Source organism: Branchiostoma floridae, chromosome 17 (genome assembly GCF_000003815.2).
Source record: "Branchiostoma floridae strain S238N-H82 chromosome 17, Bfl_VNyyK, whole genome shotgun sequence".
NCBI classification, from domain to species: domain Eukaryota; kingdom Metazoa; phylum Chordata; class Leptocardii; order Amphioxiformes; family Branchiostomatidae; genus Branchiostoma; species Branchiostoma floridae.
Genome location: NC_049995.1, coordinates 12,568,083 through 12,586,161, shown reverse-complemented (window position 1 = coordinate 12,586,161; position 18,079 = coordinate 12,568,083). Strand labels below are relative to the sequence as shown.

The 18,079-nt window shown below is 39.7% G+C and overlaps 3 protein-coding genes across 3 annotated transcripts in view; 1 reads left to right on the top strand and 2 right to left on the bottom strand.

Annotated features, from left to right (window-relative positions):
• The first annotated feature begins 7,700 nt into the window (after positions 1-7,700).
• On the top strand, positions 7,701-12,743 carry LOC118404282 (neuronal acetylcholine receptor subunit alpha-10-like). The gene is made up of 7 exons (XM_035803348.1): positions 7,701-7,710; positions 9,017-9,150; positions 9,559-9,609; positions 9,783-9,892; positions 10,837-11,372; positions 11,838-11,992; positions 12,423-12,743. The coding sequence occupies exons 1-7, from the start codon at positions 7,701-7,703 to the stop codon at positions 12,741-12,743; spliced, it is 1,317 nt and encodes a 438-aa protein (XP_035659241.1).
• Positions 12,744-16,089: 3,346 nt separating this feature from the next.
• LOC118404971 (acetylcholine receptor subunit alpha-type unc-38-like) lies at positions 16,090-17,233 on the bottom strand. The gene is made up of 2 exons (XM_035804370.1): positions 17,095-17,233; positions 16,090-16,448 (listed from the first exon to the last, which is right to left on the bottom strand). Exons 1-2 carry the CDS (start codon positions 17,218-17,220, stop codon positions 16,134-16,136), a joined length of 441 nt encoding a protein of 146 aa, XP_035660263.1. The 5' UTR covers positions 17,221-17,233; the 3' UTR covers positions 16,090-16,133.
• A 320-nt stretch (positions 17,234-17,553) lies between these two features.
• LOC118404281 (neuronal acetylcholine receptor subunit alpha-9-II-like) overlaps positions 17,554-18,079 on the bottom strand; it is a 3,726-nt gene continuing 3,200 nt past the window's right edge. The window contains exon 6 of the mRNA XM_035803347.1: positions 17,554-17,599. Within this exon, the coding sequence (XP_035659240.1) occupies positions 17,554-17,599 (46 nt within the window). The remainder of the gene's footprint in view (positions 17,600-18,079) is intronic.

Here is an 18,079-nt window from a genome sequence, read left to right as displayed (position 1 = left end):
GTTTCTGTCAAAAGACGGCCATTTTGAAATTGTTATAGCTATCTAACAGGTATCGCTATCGAACAGAAAAGGTGTAAAAATAAGCTCGAATAGGTTAAATAACTGAGAAGATAGGGTTTTAGTCATGAAGCGAGCAAAGTCCTATTGCCAATTTTAACAAATTCCTGCTGCTTTCTACCATTTCATTCAGCTCAATGGATCATAGAGGGAAATCTGAGTCGATTTAAGGTATTTCACCTGCCTAAATTCGCATTTTGACCTTCCATTCCTACAAGTAAATGTTTAGGCACTACAAAGGAAAACAAACTTCTGTAAAACTCATCCTTGTCATCCAATAGACCGCTTTCTTATTACTAGCGACATTTACTTTCTTTTCGATTACATACTCTTTACATCTCACTCATACTTTCTATTTCATACAAGATGTACCGCAATGGTAATTACGCTTATTACCTCCATGAAATGTCATGGAATGGAGGTTATATTTTCTGTTATGTGTCTCTGTCTGTGTAGATGATTACTCAAGAACGGCTGGATGGATTGGTTTCATACTTGTTGTGTTGGTGGGGTGTGATGAAAGCTCGAATCGATGAGATTTTGGGAGCCGTATCTGTCGTTATAATCGATGTAATAATATCAGAAATCACCCCTATATTTGAGATATACTGGTACAGGCATCGTGCTTTATGTGTTTGTTAATGGGCTTAGCTCCAAGCAGATGGTGAGGTGACAGCTGTTTGGGGAACCCCGAGTTTTTTTAATATGATAATTAGTTTTATTCATGTCTGCTTAGGATATCATGGAGATGTGAAGCGTAAGTATAATTGTAAGAAGTTGAGGTACATTTAACGATAATGCTTAACAGGTATGGATGTCTCACATACTGTACTGCTGATTTGAGTGACATGGTGATTAAAATGCCATTAGGTCCTCTCATCTGGGTTGGGTGTCAGAAGTTTTATGGGCGAAACAGATGTTCTGATTTTGTTACGATAAGGGACAGTTGTTAGTTGTCTCTTTCGTAGCCAATGGTACTTGTTTTTTAGCAGGCGGGGTTGGCGCCAAGTATTCATCTTACAGTTGGTGTAGGGCTGTCAGAGGAAAGTGTGCATCTCTTTTTTGTACCGTGTGAACAGCTGATGTTATGACATATTGGTGGAAAATCAAATCACCATCTGACTAAAGTTGGCCACATCCCTTCTTCTTTCTGAGATTCCCAACTTCCTCCCACCACACAGCTCTGAGGCACATAGTCGAACCTCAACAATGCTGACAACCTTAGACATTTTAAATGCCAAACATCAAGCTTAAGGAACACCACGCTACCATATGCCGTCGACCTCTTAAACGCACATTACACAATTAAGTGTCACATTTTGGTAATTACTAATCAGATGGACATCCTCTGTGTCATTAAATAAATACACCACTACTTTCCCATAACATTTATATTATATAACCATTACTCTCAAATACAACCGACTATAAACATACATACTATCCACAAAAAAGCAATAAATATTTCATGGAGGTATGAGGTCCCCGAACTCTAGTTGTGAATGCGATTTTCCGGACAAACACATCTAAACACATCACCAAGGAAAGGAATACTTTCACTCAAAATTCGCCGGCCCTTTTCAACCGTATAAGTTTGTTTGACTTTGCATTTCGCACCTCTCTTCTAATTGTAGCTTAGTGGTCCTCGACTGATAAAGTTACGTCGATTTAGTCACGCCCCGTGTTCTCTATAGACACGGCAAATACTGAATTAAGGTGTAAGAGACAGAGGTAATACCAGGTGCGAGATGTCAAATATCTTCTTCATTTCCTTTGTCAGTTGTAAACTTAATGGTCTTCAGGTAGGAAAATAGATTTAAAAATCCTTCTTAATTCTCACTAATCGAACTTTTATAAACTTCAAGGACTAAAAACATGAAAATATTACAAAAATATTGTTTTATTTTGTCGATGACATGTCCATATAAATGTTACTGCACCATTAACGACTTTCCAGAAACATAGTAATGAAAATCGTAAAGTCAATTGCATCTAAGTAAACTCTCGCAACGTCCATGTAGTAATTGTAGTTGCAACAAAAACACAGCTAGGTGTGGTCGTGTTCATTGTCCATTGAGCTATAACAGTCTAAAATAGTTTGATTGTTATCGGGCGAATGTTCGTTACATTTCGAGTTACGTATACATTCAACGATTGTCTGAGCACTACTTCCACTTAAATATACTTATCGGACTACTGTTCAATATGTACTTTAAACTTATTTACTTGCTGGTTTCCTGTACTCGCGTTCTTCTCGATCGCTTTTTATACTTATCTACTTGCTGGTTTCCTGGTCGCTGTTCTTTTGTTGTTGAACTCACCAAATCTCGTCATAGTTTATCAATACAGGAAACGGTCAGTTCAGACGGTAAATTTGAGTTTACCTGTGTCTAGACGCTTCTTTATAACTGTCTTCCTGTACGTATTACCTAAGCAACACCATATCAATAAGCACTGTGTTTAGAATGCGGTCAAGAAAAAACAGGTGCCGCAGATAAAAGTGGAGTTTTATGTGAGAGTGAGCAATATCGAAGCAGATGTGTGGTTCTGCCTTACATCTTTAGCAGTGCCTTTTTGTTGTTTGTTAGTTTGTATTGCATACCCGGTAAACACACTAGGATAGGTTTTTACTGAGTGTACAAGCTGCATATCTAGATCTGGACAGATTTTTTGATACACTCACATCAGGAAGTTTTCGATCAGTGTGATCGGTTCTTTTTCATGGTTGAGGTGTGGGTGTCCTCGAACACGGAACCTCCACTTAACGTCCTATCCGAGCTCGAGGGACGGCCCTAACCGAAGCTAGATACACATTTTCCCATGAGTGAAGTAAGGAAAGTCGTATAAAGTACCTTTCCCAAGGGCACAACGTCGAAACATATCAGGGACTCAAACCCAGGACCAATGGGCCTTTCGCTAAACACCCTAACGCTAAGCTACATGACACCACGTTTTTGCAAAGTCCTTCATGTTATTTTGGAAAAAAAGAAAAAGAAGCTTAGCTTCCTTCGCAGATTTCGAGCGGGGCTGGCTTTTATTTTATGGGGGAGGGGGGAGGGGGATTTGTTGTCTTGCCATTTTCAACGTTGGATAGGTTCTCTTATACCGGAAAAGGGGCCTCGAGGTGGGGCAAAACTCCCTTCCACGGCAAACTCCCTTTCCCGATATGAAAGAAAGCTAACCAACGTTGAAAATGGCGAACCAACGCCAGTCACTCCCCACCCCACAAAATAAAAAACAGTCCCACCCAAAGTCTACAAAGGAGGCCAGAAAAGCTGACATCTTCTTAAAGACCGATAATCCCGACACCAGCACATGCCGCATTCCTACCGTGCCCGGACCGTGAGGCTATGTTGTCTTGTGTCTTAAGGGTGCTGAGATGTGGCCTAAGACGCCCGGCCGCCCGTAACGCCCGGAATACAGGCTAAGAGCCGTGACAGTTGGCATGTCCTGCAAGACGTGTGTGCTCATTAGTGTGCACGATTTCCTAACGCAAAGCTACTTTTTCTCGGAAGGTTCTCATATTCACCCCCATGAAATTCCTTTTCTGCCGTACCCATAAATTTACGCTGTACCCGCTAGAAATATCGCCGTACCCTTTCCGCCGTACACAATAGCAGATACCGCTCGCCCACAGGGCATACTCACACGAAAGTCGCATCTAAATACTCTGTACGGCAACGAAACACGGTCTGCTATAGCCTATGCTCTGGGAAACATTCCTGGCCACCTCTCTGCCCAGTGGCGTTTTACAACCGCGCCTAATCTTGAGAACACTTCTGCAAACTGTGGTGAGAAACGGTCTGGAGGGCCCGAGAAACCCGGACAGTTGGCATGTCCTGTAAGACGTGTGTGCTAATTAGTGTACGCGGTTTCCCGAGGCAAAGCCACCTTTTTTCGGCAGGTTCTCATATTGCTCTTCATAATGTCGTTTTTCTCTGATCTTAACCCTTGTGATGCTGGAAAATTTTCACTATACATTTTCCCAATGCTGAGCGTTTTAGACCCTTTGGAGACTCTGTTGCTGGAGGTTACCCTCCAGTCACAGAGTAACAATTGTTTTGTTTAATGCCGCTGTAGGGACAATAGACAAAGCGACTCCTAAGTTTGGCAAAAGTTGATCACTTCACGTCTGATGCCTTTTACATGTCAGTACTGTCCACCAGACCAAAGGGAAAAGTAATTAAGGAAAATGTTGAACACCGGTGATGTTATTGTGAGGATTTATACGAAATGAATGCCAGCAGTATCCTTTTTACTGCTGCCTGTATGACTGCAATATCCGCTGTCAATCAACAACTCTTGGCATAACAACGCCAAGAATCATGATGTCATTCCAATCTGGATTGAACAAACTTGTAGTTGTTGTTCTTATGTGACTTGTTTAGCGTTATATTTTTAGATTTATACTTTACCGGGAGCTAGCTTCTACTATTCCTTGAATATGTGAAGCTTTTAGGAATAAAGTGAAAGAGCATAGATATTGTTTTTCCAAATTGCCATATGTAAATATAACGCAGGCTGCTAAGTAGGTAGGAAAGATTAAGATTTGAAAGGAAAAAATAATACACATGTGCATGGATAGCAAATGATTGGAAGAATTTTTTTGAAGAAGAAACTGAAAACGTTGCAACAAAATATATGACATGATAAAGAATAGTTTACATAGAATTTAAGAAAAAAATGACTTTGAGAACAGATGCTATCTAATGGGGGCAGTGTTGGGATTATTCCGTAGTATTCATCCACAGTCTCGAATTACACTGTCCAAATCTGGTATTACAGTTCTTTTGTTAATGTTTGCGTCTTTTGCTGTCGATTTTTACCCCTTACCATCTTTAACTCCTTGCTGTATCCTCGTTACTCGCTAGGTGTGCCTGTGTAGTCACATCTGGCATCTCTCTCCTGTAATCTAGCAGTTCTCGAGCGACCTCTGCTGCTTGTTTCGGGTACTGCATTCCACCTCTTTGTCATCGACGGCTGTGCTGTTTCTTAATGGATGCAATGGAATGTTAAGTTTCTGCACATCAAAAGACACATTATACGGCGATGAAGGTTAGGTATTCAGATATTAACAAGATACACCAAATAACAATTACTCAAGCAACTGGATATGATTTTGGAAACGGTCAGACGTTTCAGGTAGAATCCACTACCTTTTGTAAGTGACAAAAGACACATCATCTGCTATATTACTGAATATAGCCGGGCTAATTTTTTTATGGTAGAAATTGTGCGTCTGTCAAGTCTAAACTGTCTGCTGAAATGTACACACTTAGATACTTGAATCTTAGTATCTTTAAATGACTGTGTGAACCCTTGGTGATCGTAATGCAAGGGGAATGTAATCACTGAAGCTTAAGGTCCAATGTAACACACCGTACAACGCCCTCGTATGACTTTGATTGGTACTGCAGCATCGATCTGCATTGCCTTGACGCCCATTATCGTACACACGTAAGGTTAAAAGATTGATTAACAACTTTTTTTTTCTGCAGTGAAAAATAAAAATTTAGGCGTTTTCCTTGTGATGTATGTACCGTTTTCTTGATGTTTTCAACTTGCTTGTCCATGGGATAACCATGTAAATCTATCCCCACAGTCATCTAAAAATTAACTTAAATCCATCGAATCCCACAATCGTCTTTGTCTTTTGCTACTTGGTTATGAAAACATATATGTATTTCATTGGAATCTGATAATAACGTTGATGACATCATTAAGCTTGTCCATTTGATTTTTTTCGATAATGTTGCCACGTGGCAGCTGATTCAAAAGATAAATCGTGGGAAAGTGTCTTACGTAAGAGTAAGAATTTCTTTGAAAATCGGCCAAGCACAAAATCGTTAATTGGATCGTCAGGCGCAGTGCCTATTCATTCACGAGATAAAGCATTCGGGGGAAGGTCGAAGTTTGAACACCATTCATAAACCAACATCCATAAACATGGTCACCGATCTCTGAAGAAATTCACATGTTGATCAAAAGCAAACTCCGGTGCATTGTTGTCAAAAATGTCATTGACAGGAATCAAACTCGTTGCATTTTTGTGGACGTGTATGAATTCATAACTCAGTTTATTCCACGTGGCTAAGTCGAATCACCAACCCAATGCGAACGCAGCCAAAACGCAAGGACAAAACTGGTCGGACGACTAGACGCCATGTTTACCCGTTGCGTTGGGAGATTGGTTATGTAATGCACGCTCAGGTTATTGACAACAGAAATTGGGTTTTACTCAAATAGCTAACGAATCCCAGGCAAGAAAAAATATCCAACCTAGAAAAGGTGAATTGTTCAACACTTTTACCGATACGCGATTTCACTGTACTTTGGAACTGATGGTTGGGTGGATAAGATTTCAAGCGTTTGTGCGACTTTGGAGCTGATGAATGTTAGGATATCTCTGATACATAAAACTATTCTAGTTGTTGTTTGTACATTAAGGTACTGTCAGTGATGATTAAATACGTTCAGTCACATCGGCTCTATTTTAAGATGTGTTCACCTTTGGCATCGGCAGCTGAAGGCCGGATCCTCTCACAGGTCAATTACCAACTTATTAAGCTTCGTCACTTCATTTAATCATCGATGATTACCGTGGGAACCAAATCATGCATAAGATCTTCAGCCTATTTTTTTCAATAAAAAATATTTCATGTGACACTATACATTTTTGCAATTTGTTTATTATTGGGTGTCTGTGTGGGGCAACAGCGTTGGAATCAGAATCAGTAGATCCTGAGTTCGATACTCGCCATGCCCCTGCCCCCATGCCGGTGAAGTGACGCCCACCGAGCCTCATGGCTAATCTGTCTAAAGGTTACAAAAACACCTACGGATTTGGTGCTGCCAGTGTGTCAACATCTGCACACTTGCCACTAAGACCCGTGAATGTTTTATTCAAAAAACTTCCAAGTACCATTCATGATTATCCATGCTACTTTATTAGTATAATATTTTAAATATGAAATAAATACCATTAATAGATAAGTTGTGTGGCTTTTCCGTTTTTAAGATCTTACGTATCCTACAATTCGTTGTAGACAGTAGTTTACTATAGCATATGTTTTGTTTATCTGTTCATACCTCCATTGCCATATCTGTTTGATCTTTCTTTCTTTGTTGTCTTTGTTAGTGTTTCAAGATGGCAGTTGCTTCAAATTGTTAATGATGCGAAAGTAATTGATAGTACTAGCGTTTTACGTAACACCTTCACTCACATAACCGTTTGTTAGATCAACAAATGTCACGAGCTGTGGCGATTCGGAAACGTTCTCTTCATTTGCATGTCTGATTGTGCGTCCTTTCTCAACGACCATTGTTTAATACCAGAAGGTAAGGAAGTACTTTTTATAATATATTTGCACACACTTTTAGCGTTTCTCTTGGGAAACGATAGGTTGAAATCTACCGTTCTTTGTTTCAAGAACGCCACCAACAGCAAAAACGTAGTAATAGACCCCTACGAACATTTGTCTTTCATTAGAGTCCCTCCTATGTCATTATCAGCTGTAGTATGATTGTTTTTGTATGCCGGTAAATAAATCTAAGGGCGCGTTTCGAGAAACCAAACTGGGGATATGCAGTACACAGCAAAAACAAGGCTAGGCTTGATAGGCATGTGACGTCACACCAACAAAATGGCGGAACGTAAACGTGGCAAGTTTGTGTTTGAAGGCGATGATTTTCATATTCTACTAAACTTTACAAAAAAAAATATTTTGAAATTATTCCAAGAAATGCCTGAAGAAAATTCATTCCGGTTTTATATACTTGAGGATTTGTTCCTGATACCGGGCCTTTCGAGGATTTGTCTTTGTTGTACCAGTAAAACTAAATAAAATTGAGGATACATGCGTCGTTTTGATTCCGTCTCGGCACAGTAACAGCTTTTACAATGACGACCAATAAGCTTATAAGATGGCGCTGAAAAAAAGCATGCCCTAACGTGATGTAACATTTATACAAAGCTGATAAAGGTTACGTAAATTTTGACCCTCTGAAACGGAGGACCATGGCCTCGAAATATGTGTTATACGTGCTCTTTTCCAGTCAGTTTTTAAAACATGAGTTGTATATACTGATCTTTTTCATTTGCCTGCTATAAGGTCAAGCGATTTATTATGTTTTGCAGCCAAGCTTAACTAATGATGTCAGCAAGGGTCATCACCTCTACCTGGACAGCTCTTCTATTTGTCTGTCTGTGGTCTACTGTTCTTCTACAAGGTAAAGCGTCTAAAAACCTTTTCATGATGGCAGCTGCCTTTCAATACAAGTTGCCTGGGTGCGACAGAAAGTCAGATAGTTCTTTAGGTTAATACATGAAAGATTATTTTGTGATTAGAAAAGTCGATGGCACTCACGTTTGTAATCCTGTATTGTTTAGTCAGTAGAAGTCTAAGATTTGTTCTGTACCCCTATTCCATACTTCAATGTTGACTATACGAAAGTCACTGTAGTTTTTGTAAGAGATAGAGACAGCCAACCGACACGTGCCCGCATGTGTCGACACGTGCCTTTTCATTTGAATTCATCTGCGCCATGTTGAATTACAGTGTACGTTTGATAGCCACACGAAGATGCTACTGCTTAATTACCCGCCAACATAGTCGTTAGAGGATTGAAATTATTATTTTTATGACGTCAATGAACCCCCTGTATGTTCTGCATGCTTTACATGGGGTGTCTGTATGGCGCAAAAACTAGAATGTTGGAATCAGAATCAGCAGGTCCTGACCTCGATACTCGCCATGCCCCTGCCCCCATGACGGTCGAGTGACGCCCAACGAGCCTCACGGCTAATCTGTCTAAAGGTGCCAAAACACCTACGGATTTGGTGCTGCTAGTGTGTCAACATCTGCACACTTGCCCCAATATTATAAGACCCGTGATTTTTTTTACATGAGTTCTTATCATTTTCCCACTATTCCCATTATCATTTCTACTCTGCGCACAGGTGGTGCGGTATCTGAACATGATGTCATCTCCAAGCTTCTGATAAACTACTCCACCAGCGCACGGCCGGTTCAACACCCCTCGGACATCACTACCGTCTACTTTGACGTGGCCCTGGCACAGATTGTACAACTGGTACGATAATTCATTTACTTTATTAAGTTTTACCACATTTGTGGAAGGATTAACATAACAGGCGACTATCACCTTTGCAAGATGTCAACCTCGAGACCAGACTGTAAGGTTACACCAGGAATGGCGTTGAAAATTTTATCCGTGTATACTTTTATTTGTGTTTGAAGATAGTTTAGCATTTTACTATGACTAATACCAGTACAGATGAGCTCCAATGAAACACTTGCTCATATTTACTGGACTTAGAAGTGCATGACTATAATATTGTCAGTATAAATAAAATATGATCGTCATTCATGCTCGTCGGAGAAAAGGTAAAAAATATGATAACTATGATTATTGAAAAGTGCAGAATACTCGCTAGTCTGTATCTATTGTTCACTTTGATAACACCGTTCTATTTTCATTTACCAGGACACGAAGGAGCAGGTACTGACAACGAATCTATGGATACGCCAGGTAAATCTAAACTACTATCCACGATGATTAAGAATCACTATGATCTTAATGATTAATAATATTCAGAGTCTATTGAATTGTACCTCACTAGATTTCTTCCATTGAATTATGATTTTTTTAGTTTGATTGATTGATTGACTGACTGACTGATTGATTGATTGATTGATTGACAGTCGTGGACTGACAAGTTTCTCACCTGGAAGCCCGAAGAGAACGGCGGCATTACTGAGCTCCACATCAACAGTGAGACAATATGGCGGCCAGACACCGTCCTGTATAACAGGTAAACCACCCTTAAAACGACAATATGTAGTAGAAGTAGTAGACTGGGTTATCAAACGATACTTGCATGGACATAACACTCCTCCTGGCAGTCTGAATTAAAAACCGTGAACGACATGTTAAAACAATGGAAAAATCATAAATTTATAACTAGTTTCCTAGCAGTGTTACGAATATGTTGTGTTGGTGTGGCCTGAAGTTAAATGTTCAAAGACCTCTGCCATTGAAGAGCTTGAAATCTAGATAGACTTCAAAAACTTTGACAAAGCACAAAATGATGATAAGGCACGTGCAAGGTATGTAAATTTTATGGATGTTAGTTTTAAAACCTGTTTCGACCAGATAGTATCCACCACTAGCACTACCTTTCGTCACTGAGGATATCTGATAGAAAAAGGCTTTAACTATTCATAGGTAGAATAAAATCTGTACATGTTTCTACCAGATCTCTCCCACCTCACTGACTAATTACAATAGATACTGTCTGCAACGTCTGACCGCTTCCAAAATCATATCCAGTTGCTTGAGTAATAGCTTTTTGGCGTATCTTAAATTAGTTTAATGTCTAATTTAATGAGAATCTATTGGATGTTGGTGTCGGTATTTTATGTTGTTTGTTTTCTATTTGGTTTTGGACAGACGATAACATTGTGGCACTGCTTTCAAGCTAGTACTTATATCAACAGTGCCACGTACACAGTACAGACAGAAGATAAAGTTAGTCTTTTTTTGCCTCCCTGACCGAAGTCAGGTACCCATTTTTGCACCTGGATGAAGTGAGGGAGGTCATGTTAAGTACCTTTCACAAGCGCACAACGACGGGGGGCATGGCGGGTATCGAACTCGGGACCTCTAGATTCCGAGCCGAACGCTCTATCAGTTATGCCACACACGGCGTCACAGTATATTGTTTTAAACTTAACACTTATTATCTACTGTTGACAGGATCCACGACGAAGGTTGGTCGGCGACTCCGGATACCAACGCCATCATCCAGCACACCGGTGACGTGTTCTGGCCATATCCGGTCACCGTCCGCAGCCCCTGTCTCCTGGACGTCAGCCTTTTCCCCTACGACGTCCAAAGATGTCCGCTGGAGTTCGGCTCCTGGACCTATGCGGAAAACAAGCTCGAATTGGTGAACGTGTCGTCACAGGGATTCACCGGAGAGTTCATACTAAACGGAGAGTGGGAGCTTCTATCCTTTGACGCAGACATTCACATCCACAGGAACCTTTCGGGGGGACATTTTTCGACTATTGAGTACACCGTAGAAATATCGCGTAGGGCACTGTACTATAGCTACTACGTGGTGGGGCCGAGTGTTCTCCTTGGAATATTAGCTCTTTTGGGGTTTTGTTTGTCTTCAGGTACAGGTGAGAAGTTGGCCATGAGCATCACAACGCTGTTATCACTGATCGTCTTCTTCCAGCTGGTGATAGACAAGCTACCTCCGACATCAATAAACATACCGCTGATAGGTAAGCATAAGCTCTACTGAACCAACGAGAACATATCAAAAATCTAACTTTCATCAAAGTATTTTCTTCACTGTTGTCTCTTTTAGCATAGTAATAGTATCGGTTTATCAATTGATTGGCATTTACGTATCAGAGCACGGACATTTCAATTCATGCTTGAGGACAGCAGGGTATCAAAATCATTACATTGTGGATAATGAATATATACATCTTAAAATCAACAATCAAATCAAACTGACGAATCGAGAGGTTGGACTAGCAAAAAAAAAGCATATTGAAAACTGGTAGTAAACGGCGCAACATTGTCCAAGTATTGAAGTAAGATTGGTGTTGACCAAATGTGTCATTTAAGAAAAAGCACTAGATCTATTCCTTTACCGTTTTCCTTTTATTTCCACAGCTTGAAGACATAATGTTAAACCCATGTGTATAAGTGCCTCTAACGTTCTTATTTACTTTTCTCAGGAAAATTCTTCGGAGGTGTCATCTTCTTGGTCACCCTGTCGTCGGTCATGACCATCTTCGTCCTCAGCCTGCATTTCCAAGGTCCAAAAGTCAAACCCGTCCCACAGTGGCTCCGCTCCATGTTCTTCATGGGTCCTCCCAAGGTTTGTTTGTTTGTTTGTTTGTTTGTTTTATGGGGATCTCCATCAGTGATAACGTGACTTAATGTAGTATCACTATTCCACTTCCTGGAGTTCTACAATTCATAAACGATAAAAACAAAACATAGGCAACAAATCTTGTACAATTAATACAACAGAAAAGTAACAAAATCAACCAAGGACGTTATATCAGAATCAACTAAGGTAACTTAGAGTGAAGGTGGGAGATCAAAGGTCAATTTAAATGTCAGAAGCCATTACCTGGATTTTGTATGTAGAAGATGTATAAAAACAATGATTAACAAAATATGATTGATTCTAACAAACTTAATATGGATTATGTAGAAGTAATAGTAATAAAGTAGTAGTAATAATAATGAATGATATAATGTAATAACATATACATAACTGAAAATGTATACTAAACGTATGTAATGTTATAAAGGTGCTGAAGGTCAAAGTCGTCAGGAAGGACGATGAGAGCAAAGCGAAGGTCAACGGAGGTACTAAGTCATCCAACCCTGACGTCACGGCGATCTCGCGCTCTCTCGCGAGAATTGAACAATGCGTCGCCAACTTTGTAGAAGATTACGAGAAGAAATCTTTCACCATGGGTTTACGTAAGGAGTGGGAATTCTTGGCCAGACAAATCGACAAGTGTCTCTTGGTGATTTTTCTGCTCGCCTTTGTCGTCATGACCATTTCCATGCTTGTCTCCGATCTGGTAAACCCTAATTACAAGTCGGCTACGGGTCACGCCCACTAGACAACTAATATATACCTTTCTCACGCGGCGGCCATGATAGATTTAACGAGGTCATTGAGACAAAAAGACCAAACTTATTTCTAAAATCAGCTCCCATTTGTTTAGTTTTCCCACAAACCGCACAAATATGATCAAATGATAAATATTATAACTAGTGTTATGCACTGAAAGATGAAGCAATTTAGAGAAGCGAAGACTGGTCACACAGTCCCTTAAGAGATGCATAACAACGATATAATAAAACATAATAATGCAAATATTTGACGGACATGCAGCCATTTTCTTATTGGTCGCTTTCCTAATTGCCAGGCTGTTATTGGCTGAACTGCTAATTTATCATGGACAGTCTTTTGTTTGCCTCATTGACCTCGTTTTCGATCTACCATGGACGGCACGTGAGAAAGGTGTATAACGCGGTAATTCAGGAGCAGTCTAACCAGTTTTATATGCCAAGCCTATCATGCGCCTATTAAAAATCTCCCGACCAATAAATGACTTACTCCCGATTGAGCCCAGGGCTATCTAGAATAACCTTGTTCCAACCATCCCGACCTCTAGCCACAGAATACCAAACCTCTTCTGACTAAAACCAAACCGATTGCTAACCCCCTCACGAGTTGAAATAAACAAAATCAGCAAAAAAGTGATCATTTCCGTTTTTGATAAAAATTATCAATTTTTCTACGTAGTTACCATCGCCGAGAGATTAGATTCAAATCACTGCTTTCAATACATCGCATTAGCCCCAAACGTGATCATATTCAATGAGAAACACAATAATAATTAAGTGATAAATTATGCTAATTATTAAAATGTGCACATGTGATCGATGAAAATTTCGGACCTTTTTTTTCTACTTTTTACTCACTTAAGACACCGCGGTGCTAAACAAACAAATGTACAGTGATAGCAAACATTGCTAACTGCAGTAGAGAAACTTTCCAACTACAATAGTGACGCACTTTATAAAGTATGATAAAATTGAAATATGGTTGATGAAATCTTAGGTTTCAGAATTTTTGTGTTAAGTCTACTTCGAAATGAATGATTTCATTGTGAATCAATGTAAATATGGACACTTTAGGAAAATAACATATGGTGATGTTAGCATAAACAATGGTGATGTACGTAGAATGACAGCTGTTACTATGATAATTTAACCTACATTTATTTTGATTTTTTGTCTGATATTGACTCATAGCGATACAGTATATGTGAAGATGTTAAAACTGATTATTTTTGCTTAAAGGTTTTAGTCACTAGATCAATAGGGGCACACACAATCTTAGGCAATTCATATTTGGGTACTTGCTGGCAAAACTATTTTCTATCAACAGATATTTAAGTCTTTGTAACAAACATATTTGATTTTTAACGAATTTTATTCAATCCAGAAAGACATACGAATGTGTTTTAATACATGTAAAAAGATAAATACAGCCACGGCAAAAGAATAATTATATGTACAATGTAATATCTATTCTAACCTTCTGCGTATTATCTATGTATTTTCATGCATGCAAGTTTCCATAGTTTGTAATAATAGAATTTTCAATGTGAAAAATAGCTTGTTTGAACGATGGTATAATAGGTCAGGAAAATATTTTGAGTACTAGTATTCTGATCACCTTTCAGCATGGGCAAACTAGTTACCTCATACAAGGCGGAACCTTATATCTAGCAAAAAGGTAGATATTCTATTACAATGTAATTTACGATTAGTACATATTTGTATGTAAACTTTCTATTACTGAATTTAACTGAATAAAAAGTCTGTTTACGGACACAGACACTGGCAATATTTCTGATTATTTTTTCTGGTGTTGATTTCTTTGCAAATCTTCTTTGTCAAAGCGTTTTCGTATGATTTATATTTACTGTCTTTACGAATGTAATTTACTAAATGTTAAATCCAAATCAAATCAAAGCAACATTCAAATATTTCTTCATTTTAATAAGTACTAACAGTTTAATCATTGAGTATTTTTGTACAGGATATAACTTTCATTTTGATGTTTTTAATAACTACAATATAAAACATTAAACTGTTATGCATGAATTGTAAATACAATACGATGTTTCGTTGGGCGTGACCAACAGCTGACCCCTTAGTGTTTGTCTCTGCAAACTATAGTTTTGAAAAATATGGCAAGACAAAAATGTTTTGTGATGTATAAAAACTCACTTGCCTTGATGAGAAGCGACAAGTTGATAATAATACACACTGTACTTTTCTCAACCTTTATTTAGCTTCGAGTACAATCTATTTAGCCTTAGGCGCTTTTTGGTTTGAGGTTATTCCTTTCAAAGTTACCAACCACAGCTACTTCAAAGTACAGACGCCGCTCTACCCATATATACAATAACAGATTGATATTTTACATCCTATATATACAAAGCAATCCTTCCTCGTTAAGGCTTCATACATTTTTAAATTAATTTTTACAATTAGCTTAAACAATTTGATTGCCATACATTTTCAATTTAATCAAAGCTATTTTTGTTGCTACATAAAATGTATATGCTACACGATTTTTGCTCTGAATCCGGGTTCACACGTGCGTATATAGTCAAGTGCGTATGAGGTCCGTATGGAATTTTTAGCCTCTACCAGGCTCCTTAAGTCGCTGAAAAATAGGAGAATTTTGACAAATATAGATACATAATATGCCATTGGTGTTAGCCGTGGAGCATAATCTGCGCCCAGCTAACTCTTCTGGCGTGTTGTCCAATATTTGTCCAATTTCTACTATTTTCCAGTGACTTGTAGGGCCAGGTAGAAACCAAGACGTCCATACGGACCTCATACGGACTTGAATACACACGTGTGAACCTAATCTCCAAGCAGATCCTACGGTGCCATAAGATAGTATCAAAGCTGGCCAAGGAGTGTAGATGGCTAAGGGAGTCAAACGGGCACGGGAAGTTTGATACATATAGAATACAACACGGTGTATTCCGTATCACCCGAGGTATCAGCCCGACCGCGGGTCGGATCGCCCGAAGGCCGGAGGGTGATCCGACCCCCGGGAGGGCTGGGACCGAGGGTGATGCGGAATACACCGTGTTGTATTTCATTTATGTCATACCCACCTGAGAAAACCACTGTTTTGATGCGAAATGCGGCAGAAGTTGAATAAATTTGGTGCCCTCGAACAAAAAGTGTTGCAACAGTAATGTTCCAACGTCCGAATCAGGTATTCGAACTTTCGATGGCGCCGCACTCGGCCCGCTCGAAACAGTTCGATTTATTTGAATGGAGCCCGTGTGATACACCTTTCGAACCTGTGCGATACGGAAGTTATGGCCCGGTTCGGAACACCCGTATCGAACATTTCGCGTCATAGGTATGACATAATATACATTACGCACCGTGGATCTGGTTGGAGATTAGTGCGAACCCACCTTTAAGTCGACGTCTGAACTTAAGCTAGAGGCAAGCATTGCGACTGTTGTGATGAAAAAACTGACCAGAAATATCATTAAGAGGAAAAAGTCAATCCGTTTAGCCAATAGCTCCCACTCCTTGCGCAACGCTGTGTAATACAGTTTCAGCTCCTCCTCCTGGACAAAATCGGAAATGCTTTGTTCGATTCTCGCGATAGTACGCGAGAACTCAGAGTCGGATAGCGCAGTGTCTCCTGGTACTCCGTTCTTCTTCGTTGTTTGCGCATCTTCTTTCCTCACCACCTCGATCTTCCACACCTTGAAGACAATGGGAAAATGTCAAAACTTTGCATGATGTACAAAATGACCAATAAACTGGTGGACGTACCGACTGATGAGTATCTAACACCAGCTCTAAAATGAACAGTAAACGGTCATGCCTTCAAGTACTAGAGTTACCAACCAAGGATTGATGTTTTCAAAAGTTCGTTCTTTCCCAGAACAGAGAACTATAGTAGAGTGGAATTTGTTATCACCAAGAACAGTAGGGGCATCTTCTCTGGATAGTTTTAAAGAACGCTAGCAGATAGATGCACAAAAATTAGGTGTGACGGGTCGTTCAGTGTAATATAACCAGCTGCTGCCGCGCTGCGTTATACCGGCTATATAGAATGAATGAATGAATGACCTTTATTGTACATTTGTGCTCAAACAAGCTAAGTACAGGTCGTAGCGCTAGCGATAAGGTACAATTTTGACAACAACAAAAAAGGTATCTTATCATCTCTACATATGCTAATACATTCAAGTATGTACAAGTTCAACTTCTTCTCGCTTCTTAAAACAGTTATAAAGATAAGGACAAATGGAATCAATAATATATGGTTTATCTAATTGCATGAGAAATATGAATTTTTCCGTGGTATTCAAGTATAGATACAGAAACAGATACAGATGCAGGTACCTTTGGAGGACCCATGAAGAACACAGGACGGAGCCACATCGGGACCGGGTAGAGTTTGGGACCGCGGAAGTGCAGACCGAGGATGAAGATGGTCATGACTGAGGAGAGGGTGATCAGCAGGATCATTCCTCCGAAGAATCGTCCTGAGGAATGACATATAATGTCATTAGAGTTTCAGCCCTATAAGATGCTATCAGTGCCAGGGTTGGCCGCTGACCTCCAATAAGGAACCCCTGAACAAGGCTGACGTCCCTAACTTCCAGGGTTCGTGCGCTACACGCGCGCAAAGTTGTTACTTGGAATACGCTATCCCGGATATGTCCGGGTGCGGCACACAGGATCAAGGACATGTGTGCAGGATATATCCGGGTTTGGCAGTTTAAGGGTTATCATATAAAAGGCAGTAATTTTGCCTACTAGTATAAGATCCGCTTTTGAAAACTAGTGTCCACAGTTTGTCTACAGTTTGTAGAGAGAGTCTTTAATGAGAGTTAATACTACTCTCCTGGCAGAGGTTAGGCAACATCATTTTACGTTTTAGGCGTTTTATTGGGCTTTCTAGCTCGTATCGTTTTCTTTATGTTTCGCGGTCGCCTCACAAAACGCCAAGATGTAGCCGGAGCCTATGCTCTGCATGGAGGCTTCCAGAGTATGAAAGTACGGCCATATACCATAGTGGTGCGTACCTAAAATCATCTTCAGGTTCAGGTCCGGATTCAGGTCCAGCAGTTCAGGTTCAGGTCCGGACTTTAAGTCCGCATGGTGCATATAAAATTGCATTCTAGCATGAATTGAAATGCAATGTGAAAAATACATGCAAATTATATACAGCCAGTGTAAACACGAAATGTTTTTTGCCTTTTTCCAGTGCAAATTTCACTGTCTATGGAAGGTTTTAGATGGTTTAGAACAAAAAAGGGAATATAAGTGACAGATTGCTTTTTGCAAGTCCGGACTTGGCTCCGGACATTAAGTTTTTTTCGGA

Coding starts and splice junctions, on each gene's coding strand:
- LOC118404282 (XM_035803348.1), top strand. Junction 9,151..9,558: donor TGGCACAGATTGTACAACTG/GTACGATAATTC, acceptor TCTATTTTCATT/TACCAGGACACGAAGGAGCA. Junction 11,373..11,837: donor AATAAACATACCGCTGATAG/GTAAGCATAAGC, acceptor TACTTTTCTCAG/GAAAATTCTTCGGAGGTGTC.
- LOC118404971 (XM_035804370.1), bottom strand. CDS start 17,220: ATGATCCTGCTGATCACCCTCTCCTCAGTCATGACCATCTTCATCCTC. Junction 16,449..17,094: donor TCTTCATGGGTCCTCCAAAG/GTACCTGCATCT, acceptor ATTGTCTTCAAG/GTGTGGAAGATCGAGGTGGT.